The sequence below is a fragment of the Lytechinus pictus genome, chromosome 1 (assembly GCF_037042905.1).
Source record: "Lytechinus pictus isolate F3 Inbred chromosome 1, Lp3.0, whole genome shotgun sequence".
In the NCBI taxonomy this organism is placed as follows: Eukaryota; Metazoa; Echinodermata; class Echinoidea; order Temnopleuroida; family Toxopneustidae; genus Lytechinus; species Lytechinus pictus.
In genome coordinates, this window is record NC_087245.1 from 9,863,209 (window position 1) to 9,891,058 (window position 27,850).

The 27,850-nt window shown below is 33.9% G+C and overlaps 1 protein-coding gene across 4 annotated transcripts; it reads left to right on the plus strand.

Moving 5' to 3' along the window:
• Window positions 1–194: 194 nt before the first annotated feature.
• On the plus strand, window positions 195–27,850 carry LOC129257082 (islet cell autoantigen 1-like). 4 transcript variants are annotated; one of them, XM_064095658.1, is made up of 14 exons: window positions 200–314; window positions 3,764–3,879; window positions 4,713–4,748; window positions 8,468–8,551; window positions 9,480–9,588; window positions 10,654–10,726; window positions 11,868–11,991; window positions 14,045–14,243; window positions 15,482–15,706; window positions 16,980–17,087; window positions 20,033–20,151; window positions 20,842–21,041; window positions 22,405–22,653; window positions 23,767–26,298. In XM_064095658.1, exons 2-14 carry the CDS (start codon window positions 3,866–3,868, stop codon window positions 24,033–24,035), a joined length of 1,809 nt encoding a protein of 602 aa, XP_063951728.1. In that variant the 5' UTR covers window positions 200–314; window positions 3,764–3,865; the 3' UTR covers window positions 24,036–26,298. The 4 variants fall into 4 exon arrangements, with proteins under 4 accessions (XP_063951731.1, XP_063951728.1, XP_063951734.1 ...); XM_064095661.1 differs by lacking the exon at window positions 4,713–4,748 and having other exon boundaries at window positions 195–314; window positions 23,767–27,850; XM_064095664.1 differs by lacking the exon at window positions 16,980–17,087 and having other exon boundaries at window positions 23,767–25,336.

The window sequence follows — 27,850 nt, forward strand, 5'->3', positions numbered from 1 at the left end:
TTTCTTTCTTTCTTTCTTTCTTTCTTTCTTTCTTTCTTTCTTTCTTTCTTTCTTTCTTTCTTTCTTTCTTTATTCATTTATTTATTTACTTATTTATTTATTTATTTCTTCCTTCCGTTCTTTCGGCTTTCTTTCTTTCTTCTTCTCATCCTCCTCCTTCTTCTTCGATCTTCGCAAAAACTAAAGCTGGCGCTATAGTGATATTATTAAAAAAAATTGGGAGCAATACACGTAATGAATAATATGTTACAATTTTTTTTTCGTTGATTAAAAGGACATTGTGGAGTCAAGTCATGCTTTGATGAAAGTGGATGGTAAGATGTTTGATTTTTATCGTTGAACATCGAAATGTTTTTACTTTTTTTCTTTTGGTGTCCGTTTCTGATGGGCTGAAAGTCTACCTGCTGCTGCGCCGCATCCTCCACTCAGCAACAAGACGGCAAGAGTTATTTCACAAGTACCGGTACCAATGCGTACAATTTCTCTTGCACACAATATCAGGCGTTTTCACGATCTCATGCTATTTGTATTGGAATAGCGCATGAGCGAAATCGTCTGCCACAGCATGTAGGTTGTGCGAGGTGTAGTGTGGTGTGTGTCTTTCCTTTTCTTGAAGCTATAATCTTATATTATTAAAATCATACAGCCAGCGTAATATCTTTCATGTCTCACCCACTCATACGTATTGCAAGGTTAGTAGGCTATGCTATACTAACCTCGCCCTCGCTCGCACTACGTCTACGACTACCGGTACGTATGGTCTACGAACATGATTTCATTGTCATTGATGGATTTTTGAGTAGTCGGTTTACATCACTTGTCAGTAGAGGCGCACGGCCAATATTGGAGACTGTCTCCAATGTGGGAGATTATCTCCAATATCAAACTTTTGTAAAGAATTTGGGTATCCAATTTCAGAGACAGTCTCCAGTTTTGGAGACCAATTTCCTTTGTTTACATTTGCTGCAAAAGGATTACCTTGGGCGGGCTTGGCGGCAAATAAAAATGTGATAAGCAGATTCCTCATAAAAAATTACCCCTTTTCACCGTCTACTTTAAAAATTCACCGTCTACTTTTGTTTTGATAAGGATTTTTGTTGTCAATCACACACAAAACAAATGGGCTTCTGACCTCAGTGAGACAAAATTTGGGGTGGAATAAATCATGCTTTTGTTGGCGTTGTTTCTTTTGTCCTTTTGCAAAGCAAGTCTCCAAAGTGGGAGATTGTCTCCCCTATTGGAGAGAGTCTCCCATATTGGCCGTGCGCCTCTACTGCTTGTTGACTGCAACCATCCTGCCTGTGGGGAATCTACAGATAGGACTATGGTATGCCAATGGCAATGCTGTACATAGCACACACTTTAACAAATCATTAAAATATCACTTTTGTGACCAAAATTACTAATTTCCATACATTTGCAATTTATTTTTCATTAGTAACTTGGGAATAATTTTGTAAATTGTCACTTTTTCATGTACACAAAGTCTAGATGGGAAATGGAATTTCCATTTTCAGACATGCTGAAACGGTATTAAAGATTTTCTGAAACAGAAAATGCAATTATTAGAAATGGAAAATCACTGTCCCTAAAATAAAAGGGTTTTATTTCTGTCAGGGATATGCTCTGCTGAGACTTTGCCTGGCTTCGTGGCATCCCCTCCGTCATTCGTCAATAGACCGATGACAGCTATTGGGCTCGTAATGTTGGGGCAAACAACTGCCACTTAACCACAGCGTCTATGGAGAAAGGGTGTGGTTTGCGCACCCTCCTTGGTTACTCTCAAATTTTGCTTTTTGAAGTGGTAAAAGGGAAGAAGTAATAAGATGAATTTATATTAAATACATTCAGCTTAGCACCTTTCCGAAAGTATGCCTGGAAAATATCAAATTTCAATGGCGAATAGATCAGGATCAGCCAGGTTCTTCTTCGATCGCTGTCAGTGTCAATCTGCTGGCGTGTCCGTACGCTCAGCTGTAGCTGACAGCAAATGAAGAACCTTTGACTTTGCTTGATTAAAAACTTCAGTCAGGGCGTACATACTGTAGCACATTAATTATGGATTGTGTAAAAGTATTGTTATTTACAGTACATGCAAATACAAGTAGCCTGATCCTCGGACCCAAGGAGATATTTTCAGTCTGAAAATTAAAACAATTGGATACCTTTCAGAACAAATCGAATTAACAAAAATTATATTCAAACATCTTTCATTTTGGTTGTTGTTGAATTATTTATGGCCATCTTCAGCTTCTCGACTATTACTGGAACGGGGAATTACGATGGCTTTTTCAAATAATGGCGGGAGTGATGTCGAAGTGCGCATGCTTAGCTACACTCATGAGTGTAAATCTGCCCCCAAAGGTAGAGGGACCAGGGGCTGGAAAATTTGACCAAAAAAAGAAAGGTTTTCACCCAAAATGTAAGGTCATTTAGTCCAAAATACATGTTATTGATCAATTATTTCGATCAATTGTGAATGATTTTTCTTTCTCCATCATAAAAGACTAAAAATAGTAGGGGGGACATTTGATATTGTGTTCCCCCTACTATTTATGGTAGGGGGACACGTCCCCCATGGGATTTCTGCCCATGGCTACACTGTAGCTGCATTTCGTGCTTGCCCTTTTTTTTTTTACTCATATCCTGGCCTGGCGGAACTGCGAAGTGTGCTTAAAAGTTCCGCGGGCGATCTTTTTTTTTTAAGTCCCTTTACCCTTTATAATTTTTACATGAGTAATTAGAGTAAAAGAAAATATTCAAAACTTAGATGAAATCAGGGGTAGTCCGGGGGGGGGGGGGGAATTTTGATAGGCGGTGGGGGAGCAAGACAAGCAAACAGGCATATCATTTTTGAAGTAAATGACCAATACTTGTTCCCTTTCTTTTTGTCTACACCAAGTAAGAAAAAATAGTCTGAAATAGATACAGACTTTGAAAATAAGGTAATAAAAATATCCTGACATCGTGACACTTTAAGTAAGGAAAATAGTTTGGAAATAGATACAAACCTATTACAAATTGGTGAAAAAAAAATAGCGTGGCATCATTACATAAAGTAAGAAAATCAAATTGAAATCCGATACAAGGTTCTTAGATTTGAAAAAAAAATATTCTGACATCATGACACCAAGTAAGAAAAATGATTCAAAAATAGATGCAACTTCCCACTATAAAAAATAGATACAAAATAGCCTAGCATCATGACAAGTAAGTAAGAAAATTAGTTTAAACATAGATCTATATAAATTTCTTACAAATACAATATGGAAAAGTAGATGTAAAATAGTCTGCCATCATGACATGAAGCATTAAAATAGATACAAACGTCTTTGATTAAAAAATAGCCTTGCTAACATGGCAAGGCTAAAAAATAGCAAAAAAAAAATAGTATGCGCATTAAGAATAAAAAATAGCCTATTTTTATTCTATTTCACCTGTAAAAATAGCAAAGAAATAGTCTGTGAGTTGAAAATAGGGAAAATTTTGTAAAAATAGTTTTAAAAAATTGTCCCGTTTGATAAAAAAAAAGTAAAAAAATAGAGAGAAATAGGAAAAATATATTTTTTTGCTACAAAAAACTACAAAGGCTTTCTTTGATTTCTGATTGGCTGAGAGGCACTGTTACTGTTCAGATAAAACAGGACTTGTCGGATAAAACATCTGACAAGCTCTTCCATGAAACGCTCCCCAGATGGACTTTTGATTGTGCATTTAGACTTACATTCATAGTCTATTTTATATGGTTTCCTTCTCATTTCAGGCGAGAAATTCACAGACGTATCTGTAGCTGTTGAATAATCCAAAAGATTGTATAACAGGAACGCCAAATCATTCACTATTCAGCTGATTAGCAAGCATCATCATGCATCAGCAAAGGTAAGTTTCATGGGCTACATTAAAACACAAATACCCCCAATGAGGCTTAAAACAAGTCTTGAAACTTGTGGGCAAAGTATTTGTCTGCTCCGAACCTCTGATTGACATTTAAGCCAATTGATTAATCACATGTGTTTTTTTTTATAATCAATGGATAATAGCTTGCTGGCCTTGTGTCGGTTGGTACAAATATATACAATGTAAGAAGTTATAAAAAGATGTTTAAAGCTTTGAAAATGTGAAATCGAATTCTAAATACAGTGGCATTAATTATACAATATGCCATACAACATAAAGTCAACAAAGATGTCAGTTTTCAGAATTATATTTCTGTGTTTATTGGCTTAACCATTCTTTAAAATGTCAAATTTAGATGTTTTTTTTTTTCATATTCAGTATTACAGTGTCATACATTTAATGTTTTAGCTACATGTAGGATAGAAATATTGCAGGTTTCAGGCCTTTACCTACATGTACATGTTACTTCTTGCTCTTGTACCTTTCGTTTTGGTGTTCATTCTTCTCAAAATGTGGAATAAGTTGGGTTCTAACTTCTATTCAACATTTTCAACTTGTTATTGGTACATGTTAATTTTCCTGCAAGATCAACTTCCGTTTATTACACGAGAATCTGAAATATTAAAAATGTTACATACATGTATACACACATGGTTATAGGAATTTAGCGATGATTCATATCCAATCAATCAATTGCAATTATTGTGATTTACACTGTACATTAAAAAACACCAACAGTAAATACTACTCTCATAGAGGAAGAAATTATTTTGTTTTTAAAACAAACCTCCATATTTATGATAAATATTTTGTAGGTCTGCGAATCCAGAGGAAGGTCCTTTGGTAGAACGGTCAGTATTGATTGATGTTTGTTTGTCTAGAGTGCTGTTCTTTCAAGAGCATGAAATTCATCAAACTTGTATTTGTTTTCAAAGCCTTTGTGTAGATTGCATGGTTAGTTCTCCATCGGCCATGAGTTTGCCCAAGCACTTGATTTGAGCCAGATCAGGGAGTGTTTCATAAAGCTTTCAGTCTGACTAGATGAAGAAATCACTCTTAAATTTTAAATTGTTTGCGGTACAATGCATCGCAGCATTGATCAAATCATGCATAGGATTAAAACTATTGCATATTCATCAATAAGATTACACATAAAATATCATGTGTGTATTGTTGGCATTTAAGCATGACTTGTTGTACTCAGATTTCATTCTTTGAAAAAGTCCCCAGATCTGTCTGGAAAGAAAGTGAAGAGAGTTTGGATTCTCTTTCTTATCAGGCCAAGTGAGGTGATTCTCACTTAGGCTATAACCAAGGCTCGACATTAGCGGTGGCCCGGTGGCCCGGGGCCACCAGAAATTCACCTCGGGCAACCATTATTGAAAAAATATTAAGTTTTGGTGGCCCGAATCGGGCAACCAATAATTTTCAGAATAGCGCAATTTTTCTCCCCATTTTGCACGCATTTATCAACTTTCTACAGTTCAAATTGCAAGCCAGTTCGTCATGCGCCCTTTTTGTTGATCTACACACAAACACACACACAAAATTGGCCTACCGCTATAGCATTAAGTAGCTTTTATCCAGCCGGCCGTGCTGGCCGGCTAGCTGGCGTGAGCTTTGCATGCTTCAAGCAGCTGTGAGTCAGCAGCCTATTCAGACTCAGGGAGCTGCAATACGAAATGTTGCTGCTAAGAAATCTTCCACAGAACTGTGAAAATCCAAGTCAAAATCACATTTTACACCAATGAAATGCCCTTCTACAGACCTTTTTGCTAAAATCTGGTGTATCCTGATTATTTGCAAGCATTAAAAAGAGGAATCATGACCTCTCTTTTGACTCAAAAAGACCGATTTCCAAATGAAAATAATACACATAAAAACACATAGGTGAGTACATCACAGTCCCACGTGTGCATTTGTATGTACACTGTATGTTGTTACTTGGTTTCTTTCGAAGCTGTGTCTTTTCCGGTCTTTTCTAGCCAAAAATAAACAGACAGTTACTTTCTTTCTTGTTTATAAATGACTTCCTAAACAACTCTTGAGAAAGTAAATACTTTGGGAAGGCATTTCATTAATATGAAATGTGAATTTTCCAACATTTTGGAAAATATAGGGAAGGAATTTTCTCACACTTTTTTTTTGCCGTTTTATTATTTTCTTTCATTTTTTTGACAGTGGTTAAACCATTTATACCCATTTATTAATTTTTAATGTTTTTCTTTATATTTTTCGGGCCACCAAACTTTAATATCGGGCCACCAAAAAAAATTATTTGAAGGTTTTGGTGGCCCGAACGGGCCACCACCAAAAAAAGTTAATGTGGAGCCTTGCTATAACACATGTAGATTACAAAATACAAAGAATGCTGAACTTGTTCAATAAAAAATGCAATTATAAGTACTGTAAATTGAAGCCAAAATTCTAAAATTTTACCAGACATATGATATTTTAATTCACCATAGAAGAATAAAATTCTATTTTGCACAAAAATGTCAAAGCTGACCTGCAGGTTTTCTATTGAACCTCTGAGTTTGAAACTCAAGCTGATGGGGACTGGCTAACATATGTATTTAATGAAAGGTGACAAAAATATTGTTAATGCTGATTTAAGTTATTGCTATTTGCTATAGGGCCTCCGTTTAGAAATAAACATGCATCGCCTTCAACACCCCTTCCCTATCAATTTTGATACCATTACAGGGGGGGGATAATTTGTCCCCCAAAAAAATCATATTGATTCTTCGAAATTTTTAAATGTTCTTATTTGCGGTATTTAAGTGTTTTTAATCTAAAATGGAAATGAAAAATTTTTGTTTTCCATATAAAATGTTGGAAATTTAGAGACCATTATTTCAAAAAGTAACAGAATATAGATACAAGTACATGTACAAGTACAAGTACAAGTACTGCTATTTAAAGGCATATCTGCATGTTCCTTACATGTACAAAGGTAATAGATTTGTGTTTATGTTTGTAATTTAGATAGTAGGCCTACTGTAAATTAATAATATAGATTTTCCCAATTTATAGTTCAGATACTTTTGTAGTTCTGTTTGCCACTATTTTTGCATTGCAGTCCAACTAACACACTATAATAGCTTGAAAGCACAATTTTTTGTTGGTTGCTATTTTACATTAACATATTTTTTTGTTTTTTTAAGTATGAGCTTTTGTATGTAAATTGTATCATATTGTAACACATGACGTCACAAATCAAAAAGTGACAATTCTAATAGCTTTTTAAATCTTTGATGGATTTTCCTTGAACATTCAACAATATTTTTTATTATCATCTAGAGTGTTCTAGCGATGTATTAAAACGTGTATTTTAGTCTGCATCAATTGCCCTATCATCGCGTATCCCTAAAAAGGACCGAAATCTGATGAATATCCCATAGGCTCCTGTACAAAATTTGCTATTGAATATGAGAGCATGCGCATGCGCGAATGCGTGAAATATACAACGCGTACAACAATGAAAGCAAATGCGATGCGCAGCATAGAGCACAATTATGCTTGATGACGTCATAATGAGCTACATGCAAGTCGCATGTTGACGACCAAAATTGGTCCAATGAAGTGATGATGGCATAAAGTGATCTATGACTTGTTCAATCAAATTGCTCCCTCTTTGTTGTGGGGTGGGATAGATAATAATGATATTGGATGGGTTAATTTCATGAAATACCAGAAATATTCCACTCATCTGCGATTCATGGAATATTTTCCCCGAAGTCTTGGAAAGAACTGGTATTCCATTCTGAGCCATCTAGTATTAATGTAATTTTTTTAAAACTATTTTTAACAATGGAATTTTTGTCAGAGTGAACTTCCCCTTTAATATCCTGTCCACAGCCAAGGACTTTTATAGACCTCAGAGGCCTAGGACTACATGTAGATTTCCTTCTGCCAATATGGTACTTGGTGTCTACATTTGGTGGACACCGAGTAGCATAGTGACAATTGTTAGATTTTGTTGGTCAAACTTATTGCCATAATTACCTTTTAGGTCCAAATGTAAATATCCTGAAATTCCTGATGCTAGTACAAGTAGCAGTGTATACACTGTTTTGCTCAATGCCTTCATAAGGTATGGTCTTAATACAGCCAACAAATGCAGTATAACTACATAGTACATGTACACTGTAGTACTAATTCAAGCTAAAATATCACAATATGTATCCCAAGACCCTTCAGTCGTACTCTTATTCCTAATTTTCTATGACTCTTCTGGGTTTTTTTTTAAATTTGTTACATCATTTTTAGATCATCTGACAGAAACCATCTAATTGTGTAGTTGTACTAGTTAATATCTAAGCGTGTGTATTCTCAATGTATTATTGCTGCTTTTATTTTGAAAAGAAAATCTCAAGTGTAATTTTCTATAAAATATTGTTTGATTAGTGAATTTTGTGTCTTGCATACATATACATAGCCCTTCAGTAGAAATTAGAATGGTTTTGTGATAAACATCTGTATGTCCATTGCATTTTCTGAGTACACCTCATCAATGTGCACATGTATGTATGAATGATTGATTCCAAAATGCTGTTTTATTTTTCAGAAGTTGGGAATCTGGCTATTCTTCCTCTTCCTATGATAAGTATGTACAGGAACAGTCAGGAAACAAGAAATCTGTTGCTAACAGGTAAGATAACACTCTATAATACTCTGTCTTCCTGAAATTCAATTCTCAAACTCAAAGGATTTTTGTTGTTGTTGCAATACTTGTTTCTAAAAAAATCATCACAATATTAATTTCCGGAATTTCATTTTTGTAATAACAAGGGTTTTCCGTTTAGTATGAAGTTACATTTAGATTCAGCTTCTAATGAAAGACTAATTTCTTTGTATTTCTGGCTATTTTCTCAGATTTAGAGAGTTTCAGAGTTATCCACAGAGCAGTCTTTTCCTTTGATGGTGTTTTTACCAAAGTCAACAAATTTATATTTTGTGATTATAAGTATAAAAGAGTTTTCAAATACTGTGGTTTAAAAAGGAGTGTAGAAATATTTGCCCTGAGCCTCTGAGGTAACCATGGACTGAAAAGGAAGCAGGCAATATTTGTATTTGGCATACATGACATTGCTGCCTGCTTTTAATAGGTAACAACGTTCCACTTTTAAAATTAATTCCACATCATTTTCTCCAAACTTTGCACACAGATAGTGTGGTACATACATAGGCCATATATGAAAAAAATAGTATGGTTCATTCTACTTAGTTCATTCATTTGTTTACATGTATTTTGTTTCTATGTGTGTTTGAATTTCGATTTGAAATTGAGTCAGGTAGAATTAATGTGATCTGGAGATTTGGGCTTTTGTAAGACTGAAAGGGATCACAACATTTAGTTTCTGCAGAGAAACTGAAGTTACATGTATTTTCATCAAATGTTTCCACTTCAGTTAAGAGATACATGTAAATTCTGGTACTGGTAACAACATAAATTATGATTTCACAGTTCATATGTCTTCTAAACTAGAATGCAGCAGAAAAACTAGGTTTCAGTTCCCCCAAATTGTGCAGAGTAATGATATGAGTTTCTTGCCTTATCGTCCTATCTCATGATTTAGAATGCAGCAGCAATATTGGGTTACCAAACAGAGTATGATCAAGAAACTTGGAAGGAAAGAAGATGAACATGTGATAGCTGGTGACTCAGAACTTGATGCTAAATTAGAGGTATGATTCTCAGGGTGGGTGGAGGGATGAGTAGGTACTCAGATTGTGTTTTTAGGCTGCTATTAAAACTATATCTATTTTAAAGAGTTATTTTGGTAGAGAAACATATACAGTATGCACATAATTTAAAGGAACAGTTCTGAATTTATCCTCAAGGGGTCATTCCGTAAACCACAATATAAAATCCCAATACATCCAGATCATTAGATCGGCAGAGGGAGGTATTGGAATTGGTTTAAATCAGGAACATTGTAGCAAAAAGATTGTGAGGACGGGGTAATAGCTGGCATTTATTCAATTCGGGAAGATTGGCATGAAAAATCAGCATTCTTGAATTGGCATAATGGAATGGGGGGCTTTGGGTTTATGTTCTTTTTTGTAGTTATGGAATGTGGTATGTAATAGTGCCCCAACAAATCATATTGTTTCTTTTAGAAGGTATTGATGTAAGTCTTTGTTTGATAGTCATTCATATCTCTTGAATAAAAGTTTTAAAAATGTGTGTTGGACAAAATGTCTAATGCCTTGGCCCCATTGAATGAAAGGTACTATTATGCTTAGTAACTTTCCCTTCAAATGGTATCTTACATGGAATCCTTGCTTTTGATAGGCAGTTGAGGACCGTTACCATGGTACATACAGTGACCATTGAAAGGCAAAGCTACCATAAATTTTATGCAACAGGTCAAGTGTACACTCTTGACCAATCTTGAAATTTTGATTAAGATCCATTTTATCCATATGTTTAGGGACTAGTGAAATAATTTCATTGCTATGCATGCAAAAATTTGACAAGAAAACAAGGAGAATGTTTACATGAAGCAATGTGATCAATCTTTTAGTACGGTATTGATGTGTGTATGGTGATCTGTATTGGGTTCTATTGTAAGGGTAGAAGTGTAGTAAATGAAAGGGGATCAATAGTAAATGAATATTTAAAAAAAGGACAGAAAAAAAGGACAGAATTGCATTGCATTTTTGCAAAATGTGCATGTACTTAAAGTAAATCAATGGACAGGTAATTTTTCAGTTTTGTTAAGTTTTTTTTTGTTAATATCTATGCAGGTTTTCAAGTCAATTCAGAACACATGTATGGAGATGCTGAGAATAATAGAGAAATATCAAGACAATTTGTGTGGTAAGTTACTTTGGGTGTTAATTGAATCAAATAATTTTCATTGTGATGTCATATTGCATACTGTGGAGAATGATCCTGAATGAAACTACATGAAGGAAAATTATTGGAAAGTATATTTGGGTATTTATAAACAGATAATTGATTATAAGGTGTTGGACTCAACAAATTTACTTCAGTTTGCAACAGTTAATATCCATTTTTTTAAAGAATATTGTTCAAAATATTTCCAAAGTATTGTTCTAATATACATTTTACAAGGATGGAATTTTAATTTTTTTTCTTCGGAATTCATGATTATATTGAGGATCAGGAAAATTTTCAGATCTTTTTAATGCAACTACTGATGATCACTTTTCTTTATCCACTTTACAGAATAAAAAGTTTTGGCTATTCATTTCATCCCATATACAAGCAAGTTCTAATCTAGCGGCTAATTCTAGACTCTTTTTTTTTAAACATTATTGCATGTGCTGATGGATTTGAAGATGTATTTATTTCTTAATAACCTCAAGCAACTGACTGTTAAATGATTTAACAGATTATTTTCTTTATAAAATATTTTTTCTCCTTGGAATTAAACATTCTGATGCATTAAACTTGGGCACAGTATGTGTAGGTTTTTTCTTGTTCTGATGTATTTTTGTATTATTTTTGTCTAAATTGAAAATTTATTGGGTTAAACAACTGTTGTGGTCACTTTGTTCTACATTGTCTATTCAGCACCTGTTATAAGCTACATGTACCTGTCTTTATTAGCTGGCTGTGGAAAATTTTATTGTAGAATTTTGGCTTTAAGTTTTATGGGAATTAGCACCAAATAAAACAAGAGATGAATGATGACATGATATTGACAGACTTTTATTCTGTAGAATATTAAATGTACAGTATGTATGAAAAAATTAAAGGGAACTGAATTGAATTTCAATTTGAAAAAAAAAAGAACAAAGGATGTTGACCGTATATCAACAGGCCACTTTGACAATGTTAAAGTTGCTTCCAATACATTTAATTTCATCAAGCTTTTCTGCACCCAGAGTGAAATGGCACAAATAACCCATGGGTATCGGACAAGCTACATTTCATTGGGGTGGTATTGGTGTAGGGTTTGCGTCAATAAATCTTTTTATTATTATTGATATAGCTCTATCTCAGGAGGAAGGTGGAATGGGTCGTTTCTTGAAGCAGTGCAGCAGTGTAGATAAGACAAGAGCTGGTAAAATGATGGCTGCAGTGGGTAAAGCACAGACAAGTTCATCAGAACAGAGGTATACAAATCTTGTTTCTTTATTAATTTATATATCTATTGATTTATTTATTCATTCATTTGTTTGTTATTTGCACGTTTATTTATTGGTTGATTTTATTTATTTATTTATTCATTCATTCAATTTATTTATTTATTCATTCAATTATTTATTTATTTATTTGTTTATTTAACCCTGATTAACATTTGACAACTTCATGGTGAATTGTTATATTTTTGTACATGTACATACAGTATAGGTTCAAAACCAGAAGAGATCATACCTGGACAATGAGATAATTGCAACCATAATCAGAATATGATTACCATGTTATTAAACATTTATTAATAATTCAGTTCATTATCTATATAGATATTTTTAGAACAATTATGATTTTTTTTTCAAATCATAATTTGTTGTATTCATGGTAAATCAATTTGTCTTGATGAAAATTCAAACATCAGAAGGAAGCGGAAGTTTGAGACTTGCGTACATTGTTAGTTGCATTTCAATATGATTTTTTTTTTGGCAAGGCATACTCATACATCACAGAGAAATATTATTGTGACATCATGAGCTACCTTTTGCGGTGATTGTTCAGATAGATAATCATCATTGTTTTTTTTCCGAACAGACAAGAGGAGTAAATAACAATAAGCAATGACATTTACATTAATTTGATTGTTAATGCAATTCATGATGGCATGCTAAAAAGCAGATGTGTAATCATGCAAGGATAAGAAAGGCCCCTAACCACCCCCTCTCTTCCCGTTCCAGTTCCAGCCCTGGATTGTATGTGATATGCCTCGGTGTGTGAAATTCAATACTAATATCATGCAGTTATCATCTATGCTTGTAGATAGATTGTAATTAGATTACATGGAGTCTAGCTCTTGAATCAACCCTGCTGGTTTCATAGCTCAAGTTATACCAGTAGATTTCAGGAATTATCTTTGGAAAGTATTGTATGCTAGCATACATGCAGTTAGTCATTTGAAATCAGATCTTCTGCAATTACAGCTTTGGAAATAATCATTAGACCACTTTTCCACTAAACTCCCATATGGTATGGTCCACTAATTATTTCCCAAGCTGGAGGTATTGATAATGACATGTGATTAATTTAAACTCAAAACATATTTTTATGTGATGAAAAGACATATCTCACATATTCAATAATATATCAATACACAATCAATACTTCTACAGAAAGTATAACAGGAAACCGTTTGTTTACCAACTCCAACTCTCTTAAGAAAGTATTACCGACTCATTCGTCTTCCAGCTAAACTTCTGACACACACACGTGTATGTTATAGGTTTCTTATTGACTACATCTCATGTTATCACTAAAAGGGTCCACTCCCCCAATTCAGAGTAAAGTTCTGTGGTACAGAATGTTTTGGTCAAGCGATTCTTGACCAGACCAATATAAAAGGCATTCACTTCTGAATCCAAGTCAGATTACAGATTGGGGTTTAGATTTGAGAATGGTTTAGAGATAGATCTACAGAAGAGTTTACATTTTATAGTACATCAGTTTGCATTATTTTATTATCTATATACATATATGTATGTTTCTTTTATATTAACAGGAATATAAAAAAATCTGGTAATTCAAGAAAACTGGACGATGACCATATACAGTATTGCCTGATCTTGATTTTCTTGAATCCCTTATTTAATTGTAGAGACTTTCATTATGGTTTTCTTTTCTGTAGGGTTGTATTTTTGTGTTAAGAACAACTTGAAAATTGGCAAGCAATATGACATGAAGAGACATTATGTTATAAACAATTGTCACGTAGTGTCATTTTGTTTTCAATATTTCTCACCGAAGTATAACAAATTAGTGTAGTTGATATCCAATGTATGCCTGTTAGATAAAAATTGTGAGAATTTTATTTGATTTCCCATATTTGAGATGGATTGAGAGGTTTAATGTCTTTTTTTTTTTACTTTATAGCAACTTTTATTTATTAAACCCCCCTACTTTTATTTAGATGACTTCACAGACAGTACAAGTGATTAATATTTGAATATCTTTATTAAAATGATATTATTTGTTTTTCAGATTGGCATTGCGTCCTCCTCTTGCAAGGCTGTATCAGGAAATTGAGACGTTCCGTTACCGTGCTATCTCAGACACATTGATGACAATCAATCGAATGGAAGGAGCTCGGTGTGAATACAGAGCGGCCTTGCTGTGGATGAAAGATATTTCAAAAGAACTTGATCCAGATACTTATAAACAGTTGGAGAAATTCAGAAAGGTACAACACCCATGTATCTTGTATGAGTTTCATGATAAGTAACTACTCTTAGTAGTAGTAGTTTGAGTTTTCAAATCAGAGATCAAAATAAAAAGCAAATAGGCCTGAGTCGAATTGGGCAGTCATATGGTGCCTGCCCGACGATGGTAGTCACGGTTGCATATTTGTCAAGACTGGCACGCTGCTAAAATAAAGAAACACATGAGAAATTTAGTTTCACCAAAGTCTATGAATTATCAACCACGTTTAGGACTGTATTTCCTTACCTAGATCAATATTTAACAATTTTCACATGGTACTATTTTTTACAAGGCTTGGTCAATGAAATATAGTTTTGAAAACAATAGTATGAAGCAGGATTTCTCTTCTTTCTTGCTTGAATTTATCGGCCCGAAGAGGTTTAATGTAATCCTGTTGCCTGTGCACGCAGCCATAATGTTCTGTTTGTGACCAATGAATCTAGAGGGCGTCAACACTATACAGCTTAAATGTTACAAAACAAACGGAACCAAAAAAAACGGTTAGACTCAGGACAAAGATGCAATCCAAGATCTAAAACTCTTTTTTATATGAAGTCACTTCTGAAGTGAAGTGAAATAGGACCCCCTAAAAATCGGGATACAGTACACTCTTGATAGATTTCTGATATCTAATGATTGAATTCATTTAGTTATTGAACTGCCTTTATCAAGAACAATAATAAAATTACCCAGGAAATGTGCTAGTCTCATCAAGAGTCAAATTCAGATATGAAGAATCAATGAAAAAATTATTCAATGGTCTCTATACTTTGAGAAGGTTTTAATATTATAATGACAGTAATATACAATTTACAGTATATTCCTTCTCTGAATATTCATGAGCATTCTGAATAAACGATTAGTCAATTGGTGCCCACCTGATCTAAAAAAAAAAAAAAAATCACAAGAAAAATATATTTTGGCCATAGCTCTGTATATGTCATTGAGCACGCACAGTTCTGCCAAGGAAAACTAGTTGAAAATATTCTTGCTGTTGAAATAGTGTTCTTTGTCTTAAAATTTCGGACAAGCCAAACAGAACAGCCATTTATCTTTACTGGGCAACCCTTGCAAACACTAATCGAATTGCCCTAGTTACTTTTTTGCCAGGTTCACAATCATGCATGGGAAAATTGTTTGTTATACTGTGTCTGATGTCCCCTGACCATGCTATGAATCACTGGTTACTATCAAGTCTGTACGATATGATCCCACCAGGTTCAGGCTCAGGTACGCTCCACCAAGGCACGTTTTGAGAAGCTCAAGAATGACGTCTGTCAGAAAGTGGATCTCCTTGGAGCTAGTAGATGTAATCTCTTCTCTCACACACTGGCTTCATATCAGAACACACTGCTTCATTTCTGGGAGAAGACTTCAAGAACCATGGCTGCCGTCCAAGAGGGATTCAGAGGATATCAACATTATGAATTCAATATGCTCAAGGTATGGTATTGACAGCTACTCAATTACTATGTGCATTGGTGTTATAGTGAATTCAATGTTAATGAATGCCAGTCACCCTCGGTCAGAAATCCATCACTATTTATCAACAAGTTTGACTTTGCGCAATATAAATACCCATAATTATTATTTTTTTAGGGGCCTACCACATGAAAGACAAGAAATTTGAACCTTTGTTGTGATCTTTATATAAGCGACATCATCAGGAATTTCTTATTTGCATGAATAGTCATTAAGAAATTTTCCCTCATTTGTTATTATATCCCTTTCATCTTGTTCATGTGGTTCACATTTAGTAGTACAAATATTGTATGCTGCAATTGTGTTTCCTTTGTTTTGCAAATGTTTTAGATTTGTTATTGCAATTAAAGTGAAATACACATTTTTTCATTGTTAATTTGAGTTTATTTTACAGTGATTGCCATACACTAACTGTATATCCTGGGGGCCGTTTCATAAAGCTATTTGTAAGTTAAGAGCGACTTTAAGAACGACAGGTGAACCTTTCTTACTAAACCATCGCCAATGAACATTTTGGTGTACAGTATACTATTTACAAGAAAGGATCACCAGTCATTCTTAAAGTTGCTCTTAACTTACAAACAGCTTAATGAAACACCCACCTGATTTCCTAAAATGATATTCAAAGGAGAGTAAGTCATTGATCAAAAAACTGTTTGAAAAAATTCTTTATGATTTCTCATTTTTTTATTAATGCCAAAAGCAGAATTCTCTTCATTGGCTGCTGTTATTCCTCACTTTTGAATGGCCTTCTGCGTGGTATTTTGTCAGAGGAAAAGGAAGAATTTGGCTTTTTTTATTAAGGCAATCAATGAAAAAAAATCATGCTTTATGTGAGGACAGATCAGTATAGGAAACATATTTTTCTAATAAATCTTACCATGTACAACCTAATAGCATAATTCCTCAGCTTTCACATGCCATTTTTGTTTTCTGCTTCCCCAGTTATCAAAGTTTTTGTCCTGCTGTCCCTCCTTTTCCAGTGGGTGTTTCATAAAGCTTTTCCTAAATTACAAACGAATTCACGAACGACTGCTGACTCTTTCTTGTACTAAATGATAATCTCTATTTAGCTGACTTAGCACCTAACAACATGTTCTAGTCGTGTATATAGTCGTGCGTGAAGTCAAATATGAAACACCCATCAACTGTCCTTTCACCATAATACCTTTCCTGACTTTACCTGTTTAATTTGTTATTGACCCTGTGTATGTGTTTGTGATGATGTCTCTAGGAGCTCTCAGAGACAAGTAAACAGCTAGCAGAGATGACTGGAGCTAAAGATGTAGCCCCTGATTTGGATGGTCTAGACCAGAGAGCTGAACACCGGTTGCAAACAAACGTAAATCTTCACGTTGCAACGATCATACTATTTATTCCAATTAACTTTCATCTCATTGTGTTTGTTGCATGTTGTAGATTATGGTGATGGGATTATGGCCTGAATATCCTGGAATGCTTATACTTGGCCATGCATTTTTCTTTTTATCTCTCTGTTAAAATGATGTTTTAATAAGACTTCGTCTTTCATTGCCTTTGAAATGAGGGGGTCATGTTTATTTTTAGGTAAAGAATTCCTCCCTCGGCTCTTTTTTTTTTTTTCTCAATATAAAAAAAAATGATACTGGCATACCATAAAATACTGTGATTAGAATGAAGTGCTCCGCTCCTATATCTCAGAATAGACACAAGAAATGCTAAAACACTCAGTGGATTTTGGTGCATTATAAATCTATCATTATTATGATATCTTGTGATATAGGGGAAAGCAAAGTGCTGTACATAAATGGCTTAATTAACTTCAATCCCTGGAAGAAATGTAGAATTCTTACAAATGCATGGTTAATGCGAGAGGTTTGCTTTTAAAATGAAGCATGCTCATCCAGTCATGGTTGGCAAACTGGCACCATCAGGACACCATCTGACCGGTCTACAGGAGTTTTATACAAAACATTTGCTATCCATTGCAATCAATCACAAATTTGCTAATGATAACGTGAATTTAATTTTAAAAGATATACATATTATTTTTGTTATGAAAAGCTTACCAGCATTCAATTACCAAAATGAACATTTTAACCACTTGCAAGACTTATATAATTGTTTTGCAATTGATTTCAAATCTCTTTCAATGCGTCCTACTTATACTTATATGTACAATGTAGTCACTTTAGTAGTTTTCTCTGCATACATGTATCTGATTATGGCTGTGTGGAATCATTTTATGTTCGTCTTTCCTTCCTCTCCATGCATACATGTATTCAGCAGGAAATTAAAGATTTGTTATCATGATAGGAAATAGATTAGTCAAATTAGCTTAACATATCTATGGTGTCATGGCAGGTCAACTTCATGGTATTCCTACATTTGGTTCATTTCATTCAAAATTGTAAAATTCTATTTATTTCATTTTCAATCTTCTGAGTAACTGTATATGTAGTATAAGAGTTTGATTACTCTATATGTATTGCTACTTGATGATTACAGCTTGAATTTGTTTTCTCAGTATAATATTTCATTTTCATTGCTGGCTTATGGAAGGATGATCTTGGTCCTGTTTTATTGATCCCTTACAAGTAAACATCTGTTAAAAGCTATTGAAATCATGTCTGTTGATTGGCTGAGATCAACTTTGTCATTGAAATGGCCATTTTAAGAGACTTCATGAAACATGATCTTGGCCTTGTTGCCAATCTTGCACTTATGTGTATCATTGATTATTATATCATTTCAATGCACCCTATCACTTCTCATTCTATTTGCACTCCATTAATTATTCGAAAAAAAAATTTACAATGAGGCTGTCATTGAAAAAGTTACATCAAATAATTATTAAAATTCTTGTTACTTATTGCAAACGATAACTTTTTTCATTTATGTAATAATTCACTCATAGTGGGTCATGTTGGAGTTAACATTCGTCATGTTTGTGTATTTATTGTTTGGATGGTAATGTAATATCTTATCAGAATTCTAACATACTAAAATGTGCAATGCACTTATGTAAAAATCTTATCACTATGTCCACAAACACTTAATTAAATGAAAGGAGGAAAGGAGAAGACCTCGTAATAGAATTATATACAAACCAGTTAAGCTTGATGTGTTCCTATTAGCATTGATCATTATCGAACAACAAGAATACATGCACTTGGATGCATACTGTGAATGCGGATAAAAATTATTATTCTAGAAGGCATATATTATAAGCCTGTGCTCAGAATATTGCAGTCTGGGTAAGGAGCCGTGTTCTGTATGAGTAGTTTAGATCTTGAGCTGGTGCTCTTTAACATAACTGACGTATTGCCTCAAAACATTGTCTTAACCCTAAAAGGACTCAACACTTCTCGCGATATTTCCGAAACACAAAAAGCTAACTCCGCAAAATCTTATTACTCTTTTCTTTGAAGTCTCGCGCAACTTTTGAGACCAAATTCGCGACATATGGGTATAGCATGACTATAGCATCACATGACTTTTCACAAGACAATGTCATGGCGAAAATGGCTCATTTCTATAATGTGGGTATAAAGCCAATGGGAGATGAAATTCATAAAAGGGTGATTATATTTCGTTCTAATTGGTCTGCATGATTAATTTAGGGTTTAATTTAGTTGTTAATTGATCTGTAATCATTTCCGTTGAAAAAACAAAAACAAAGAAATACATCAGGAAAAAAATTGGCTTTTGCAATTTTTGTGTGTGGAAACCTTTAATTTAGACTACAAAGATGACATCTGCAAAAAAGAAGAAAATTTGAAGTGAAATTGGGTGTTAAATATGCAAATAATGTTTTTCATTAATGAATTTGCATATTTTATTCATGATAAATAAAAAATAATTATTTTCAGAATTTGTATTTTATACTAGCTTGTAGTTTATGTGGTAAAGAATGTGCGTGCCAAATTTCGACGCGATCGTGTGAACGGCGGCCAAGATCTGCAGGGGGCCATCATGCCCCCCCCCCCCAGTCCTTAATACATCTCAAATAGCCCAGTCCTTTTAGGGTTAAAACATAGTTTCTAATAATATCAAATTGAATCAGGTCTGCATTACTTTAGATTTCTTCATTAAAAACATAATGAATAAAGGAACCTGCCTACCATTTACAATTCAGAAAATCTTGAATATATACAATTTTTGTGACATTTGTACTTGTTCTGCTTGTAAAAAAATATATAGCCTTTGTGTACAGATAAACTACTCTCTCTCTTTCTCTTTTTGTTTGTGTGATTTATGAGTTTATTGCATAAATTGAATCTGACCACACATTATTTTGCATTGCAGGACTTGACACAGACCAGTAAACAGCTGGCTGAAGAGACTAACCCTAAGAAAGCTAGTCGGACAGATGTTGATGAAGCACAAGAAGTAAGAGAGACTCTTGAACAAGTCGCTCGACAAAGGTAATTTATCTCAATCATTGTACATAGATTTACAATCACACTTATGCAACACTCTAACACAGATCTAACATTTTGTTGGTTTTCATGTGAAATGTGTGTACCGGTAGTTGGCTCTGACAGGGGTCCATTTTGATCAATATACTGTGTCTATACTGCCAAACTATTTCAACTTATTCTTATTAGTTGTTTTTTCAGGTGTGACATAGGACCAAGATTTAATGTGACACTAAAAGAAAAAAAAATTCAAACTTAAAGCCAGATACTTATTTGAATTATGTAATTAGAATGTTGTCTATCCTTGATTCAACAGCAGAATCATTTTTCAAAGGAACAAGTCCAGCTGGATGTTTCGTAATGCTATTTGTAAAGATATGCACAGCTTTATGCAAAACTTGAGCATGCTATTAGGTTCTAAGTCAGCTATATACATGTATATGTACAGTATTTCATTTAGCACAAGAAAGGGTCATCGGTTGTACATAAAGTTATTTGTAACTTACGAATGGCTTTATGAAACAGACTGGTATTGTTCTTTTTAGTTTTGTGTTCTATGGTGAAGATACTGAGATACACAAAAACCTAGGGGGATCCATGGATCCAAAATCCTTCAAAACAAGAAGGTTTTTGACAGTTTTGGAATTGGAGCAAGAGACTGTAATTTCTTATCATCATTATTTTGGTGTTTTTTAGGTTGATATCCCTTGGTGAAGATCCTGAAAGGCACAAAGACCTTGGAGGGTCCCTAGATGCAAGGAACAATGGTGTACATGATCCTTCTAGACAAGGAGCTAATAATCTTCTTGGAGAGGAGATAGATCCATCAGAGAAAGAGAGGACAGCTTTCATGAATCTCATGGGTGGGCAAGAAGGAGCAGATAAAGAAGAATTTGGTAAGATTGTCATTATATCAAGAATTGTCTTTCTTTCTTTATTAATTTTTGTTGATTTATTGATTGATTTAGTTAGTTTAGTTAGTTAGTTAGTTATTATCTTATGTCATATATTTTTTGGGGGGGTCACTCTTGGCAATTTACATACCAGATGTTTGTAAAGATATGTGTAACCCTAACAGCTAACTTTATGAAGTGAACCCCAGATCTATATTGTTTGATAAATCTGGCTTATACCTTGGTCACATTTGTTCTACGGCGGCCGTACGGCGAGTCGAAAACAGCCGTTTTAACATTTTTTTTTGTACCAGCTACATATAGGTGGTTTGAATAAAAATGAATAAAACGACTGTTTTCGACTCGCCGTACGGCCGCCGTAGAACAAATGTGACCAAGGTATAAATTGATTTTTTAAAGTGTTTTTTGCCTGTAAATTAATAACCAGGGGATTGACAGCTCTGTGACTTTTCAGAGGGACTGGGTAACAAAGATTGATACCTTATCAAAGGGCATGAGTATATAGAGACTTGATTTCAAAGACAAGTTACTTGCACACTAGATCATTTCCCAATTAAGTTTTTATTGTCCCTTGAGCGTAAATTCCTGTTTTGATGAAAATTGATGAAAATAATTCAGTGTAATTTCTTTAAATTGGTTATATGAAAAGATAACAAAAATTGTGTTAAAAATTAACCAAGCTCATTGCAAGCTGTATAGGTTAATCATGTGTAGGTTACATTCAAGCTAGATCTCTGGTTACTGAAAGCTCAATTATAGATGCTGATTTATCACAACTATAGACATCCCTTACCTTAGTCAGTCACTCCCATTGTCTTGACTTGTAGACTTGGTGTGATAATCCTTTCATTGTCTAGAAGCTATTAGTGGATGAATAGAAAGTATTTCACACCCTCTAAACTCCTTTCATCACAAGTAGAAGCAGGTTCTATTGTATGTATTGGTCAAAAGCTCAATTATGTTGATATAATTGAAAGCTTAATTTTGTAGGGTCATTTGATATAAATGTATGTTTTCTTTCGAAAGGGTATGTCATAATTTTCAAACCATGTGTGTTTTTCCTTTTTATTTTATGGGAGGGGAAATTTGGAGTTATTATCACCTTCTCATTTTTCAAAACGATATAAGATGATCTTCATCTCTTTGTGATATATTCAGCATATTTTTGTCTGTAATAGTCAACCATCAACCTGTGAAAATAAAACTACATGTATTTATCAAACTTTTCATTTTCCAGTTACTAAAATGTGACTTTAAAAGACAGAAGCAAAAAAAAAAACAATAAAAATCATACACTCTATTAGATATTGTCATAAATATGTTTAAAAATTACTTTTGCTCATAGGTGCCTACACATCAGCCGACCTGTTATCGGGAGACTTACCGAACCAAGATGATATGAAGGATGAGATGGACTTATTAAATGAGATCTTAAATACGCCCTCTGGTGTTCCATCAGAGCTACCTACACCCGTAGAGGGCGCCAAACCAGGGGAGATTGGAGGAGGGAATCAATCCTCTGATCAGGGGATGGGTGGATTCATGCCATCTGATCTATTAGAGATTACATCTATGATGAGTGAACTGCCTACAGGTTAGTTGAACACATATGTGAGCAGACACCCCAAAACCAACAATAAGTTATCAGGTGAAGTTCTCTGTAAATTGGCAAAATGATAATTTGATCTTCAAAAAGTAAAAATTTACTAATCTGAAAGAGTAATTCTTCTTCATACTGTAAAATGTTAAAGTTAAATAAAATGCAAGATTCAAAAGTTTCTTTGACATAACATTTAAGAAGTTTCACCAAGATTGCACAGTGTGCTCATCTCAAGGTTGCGTGAACTCCAAACATTAAACTTTGTTCCTTGAAGTTCTCACTGACTTTCTTCTACATTGAATTAAGTACATTGAGTGGGTTATTGTTTATCAATTTCGAAAAGTTATATATCATTTTATAGCTCAGGATATGTTTTTCATGCTCGTTAAAATCTCAAAATATATTTTTGGTGACTTATTGTGGGTTTGGGGTAACAGGTCACATATTATAAAATCTCCATAACCATTATACAAGGGTACAAGGACAAATAACCAGGTGACCTGATAGTAGTCTTCAAGGGAGTTGTCATTTTGATGAGTTGTCCTCTTGGGAGGTTTGCCCTTTTGGGAGGGTTTTTCCTAGAGCTTTGCTGTAGGGTATCTTTCACATGGGAATCTTAACAGGTTACACTGCTCTGTTATGAACCAGGAAATGGTTTTATTGTTTAGTATTGGAGATGTCTGATCATTAAAAGATATTAAATATGGTATAAGTATTGTCTAGGATAGAGTGACCTCATTGTTGAAACTAATAGAGATTGGTGAATGACCTCTCTCTAACGGGTAAGATCTAATGGTCAGCTGCCCCCCCCCCCCATCTGAAATTTGGATGATATTAATCTTCATTTTATGGGAAGGGGGGTGGCCTAAATATGCCATGAGTACAAAAAACCTAATTATAATGATGATAATAAGAGATAACAAAAGAGTATTATTTTTTCAAGTTTTGATACCTAGAAGTTTCTTTGAAGCTCTGTCAGACTGTATGTAACCATGTAAATCTCAGTCCATCTGTAAGTGTGCTGGTATATAGAATGCCTGCATTGACACCGATCTCATTTTTAGATACCCTGTAAGTGAAACACCTGTTATTTTCATCCCCTAATAGGTTCCCCTGCTACCACACCCCAGGGTGGGAGGGAAGGGGGCATGCCAGCCCCACCCCAATACTCAGACCTCTTCGCTGATCGAATGGCAGCCCAGCAGACCCCACCACAGTCCAACAAAACAGATTCAAGTAAACCTCAAGCCTTCAAGAAGGGACAGAAGACGGACATGTCTGCTTGGTTTAATCTCTTTGCTGATCTTGATCCCCTTGCTAATCCTGATGATATTGGACATGAGGAGGGCAAGGAGGTTGAAGATAGGAATTGCTAGCATGGTATCCATGCATTTAGTGACTTCATAGCAACCAATGTAAACATACAACTATCATGTATATTTGCTCAACAATGGCAAGTGGAAGCAAGTGACAAAAGTTCCTGCAAAGAAATATGGGTCTGTCATTCAATTCTGTGTAGCCTTGCCTGACATATCTCTGAGCAGTATGAGTGTTCATGCATGAAATCTGGCCCAAAAGAAGGGAACACTGGGTGAAATATGACAATTCACAAAATTTGTGTAGATATATCATTTTTATCCCTCCTGTCATTGTAGGGCAGCATAGTTTTGCTTTTTTATACAAGTTAAATCACTATGTGTATTATTGATGGTGCAGGGCCATTTATCTCAGATACTATTTGATATAAACCAGTTCACTATGGCTTTGATGTAAAGATGTATCGTTGGTATGGCGAACAAGATACATATAATTGTGGAATAAAATCAAGATACATGAATGTATTAAATATCAAAATATATTTATACATTCACTAACCCCAATACTGTACAATATAGATTGTATTTTTCATACAATGTTTGTCATCTTTTTACATTGATTTCTATGAAGTCATGATAAAGAACCCCTTGTATATTTGTTATTAGATAGGAGATAATGAAAAACAAATTATTACTAGAACTGACTGCATTCCATTGTTGTAAAAATGTGCATTCTCCAAATTGTGTAAGATGGATGGGGTAATATATCTAGCATTGGTAGATTTTCTTGTATGAGATGATGTATTTATGTGAAATTAGCCTTTGTAAAGATGAATGATCAAAGATGCATGTCTATTAAGTGATGAGGATAACATTGATAAGGCAGTTTGAAGAGATTCAACTAAGTGAGTAAATTTATTTATTTCAGAGGATTTTTATGACAGGCACAGATCAAAAGATTCTTTTTGATAGTGGGGTCAGTCTTTATTTTACATGCCATCTAAATAGGCTTGCCAAATTGCCCTTATTTTACTTTTCCATTTATTGGTTATTTTTTTATTACTATTACTTTGTTTGGAGGGGAAAGGGGGGGTCTTGATGTACGTAAAAATTGTGCTTTTTGCGGTTACATTCAATAGCTAGATTCTTTTTAACGCATAAAATGTTACATACAAAAAAAGTTCAGAGATTTTTCCCCTTGAAAAACATTCTTAAAGGAGAATGAAACCTTTGAAACAAGATAGCTTGTGTGAAAACAGAAAAATCAAAGAAACAGATCAACGAAAGTTTGAAAAAAATCTGACAAATAATGAGAAAGTTATGAGCATTTGAATATTGTGATCACTAATGCTATAGAGATCATCAAATTGGCAATGCGACAAAGATGTGTGATGTCACTGGTGAACAACTCTCCCCATTACTTTAGTATATATTTCACTTAAATTGCCTCTTTTATCACATCTATCAGTAGATCATGTGTTCTTTCTATAGGAGGGCATGTAATACAGATTTTTAAAGAATACATCATGGATAAAGAGTTTGTATCACCACAAGAAAAAGTAGAAAGAGACATTTTGAGGGTATTTTATAGTCCATCACAGGGAAAGTTGTTCACATGTGACATCACACATCCTTGTCGCATTGCCAATGGGAGGATCTCCATAGCATTAGTGATTGCAATATTCAAATGCTCATAACTTTCTCATTATTTGTCCGATTTTTCTCAAACGTTCTTTGTTCTTATTCTTTGATTTTTCTGTTTCGACACAATTCTACGTATTCCAAAGGTTTCATTCCCCTTTAATTTAAACCAATATGCTGCTTTATTCTCATGAATTGATTTTCATTACAATAATTGTTGTTTCTGTATCATAATCTATTCAAATTTCTTCTTTTAGTTAATGATAAAAACCAGTCCTGAAAAGTTTAATGTAAGTATTCAAAATGTTACCTTATCTGGGAAAGTATTCTACATTATGTCACCTTTGTTATTTTATGTTCAGCTGTCAGAAACTGTCCATGATATACTGTACATGTGATGTCTGTTCCATACCTGTCCTCCTCCCATTAAAAAATCAATAATTTAGTGGATAGATTGATGAATAAGTGAATAAGTAAGCAGACTGATAGATAATGCATAAATAAGTTATTGTTGCAAAAGTAGATGAATGAATATACAATTTATTTATTAATTCATTCATTTGTTGGTTGATTAATTATTCATTCATTTGTTAATCTATTCATTTTGAATTATTGTAGTAGAAAGTTGGAATGATGAAAAATATTTCATTATTTGAATAAATAGGTGTCTTGCAGAGTCTTGAAAAAGTTGGGAATGTTTTGTTTGATTTAATGTGATAATGTTTAATTTACAACTTGTGATATTCATTCTACCACCAGCATAATTCATGTCATATGATCGTATCAGGATAATAAAATACGAAATACTGATATTTAACAACAATAGTAATATAATCATACTATAATAATGCAACTGCGAAAGAGCACATATCGGTATCCACTTTACCAAGTGCTCAAGGCACTGATATTATTACCCTTGCTTTAGCCTGGTTGGCAATCTAATGACATTTGTAGTATCTCCTTGTTTGTCTTTAGCCTGTAACTCAAATGATGTATTCTACAAATGTTTACTTAGTTCTTGTCTGAGATTGATATGTGACAGAAAGTGTCTCATAGGGATAGAGAAATATTGATTATGATACAACCAATAATTATATTTATGCGGTAAGATTTTGTTATCATGGGGATGATCAGAAATGTATAAATTTTGCAAAGCGTCATATGCACGATACGTAGAAATACACGAGTGACAGGAATTGCACACAAATATTCATTCCAAGCATTTTGACAAATTTTTCTCTTTTTTTCCTTATAATTTGGTTTTGATGGCATCTTAAGAGGAATTTGTCGTGATGCATCCTAGGTATTCATCCTAAATAATATGATTCATAATGAAGGATGTGGAAAGTCAATAGTTCTTTTCACCTTTACGGCATCTTAATGTTTACTTCATGGACTATGTCAAATAATATGAATTATTACCTGTATCAAACATCTGAGTTGGTCATATACAATATTGCCCTATATATCATGAATGTCGGGAAGGGAAAGGTATATTATTTGCACTTTGTTTGGTCTCTATGCGCACTCTGACTTTGCACGCTGAGGATTTAAAATGCCTTACCAAAGGGCACTACCGCACCAACTGGGAATCAAAACCCCTGCTCTTCTGACTGAGTATACTGAGATATATTTGATATTCCCCTCGAGGCCAGGCAATATTATATAATTATTATCTATATATATTAAGGCATTATAATGATGTATAAAAACATGGAGGTAGAAACCTTATGATTAAAATGACATATTCTGGCCTGCATGAGACTGACAGCACTGACAATTTTTTGAAAGTTTGCTTGTATTGTACTATTTTAGCTATCTTTGTTTAACTTATAGGTGTATTTCTAAGATATTGAAATTCATTATCCCATGGGTTATTTTTCTCTAGATTGTATATTGGTTGTTTTTTTTTTTTCTTTGATTTTTGTAAAAAGTATTAAACAAACATTAAAAAAAAAAACTCTCAAAATGCTATTCAGATAATATGGAGGAAAGGAACTATCGGTACATATATATGAAATGGTTAAGTCCTTTGCATTTGTATTGTATGTCTCATGGTCGTTTTATACACTACATTAGCATACATTGTATTTTTTTTCTCTCTTTTTGATATATTTCAGCAGTTGATATAATATAGGAAGTAAATAATGAGTCTGTCTTGATTTGAAATGAAAAGAAAAATGCTACTAATTTTCCTGTTGAATTACATGCTTTTGAGTATTACTATCGTGCAA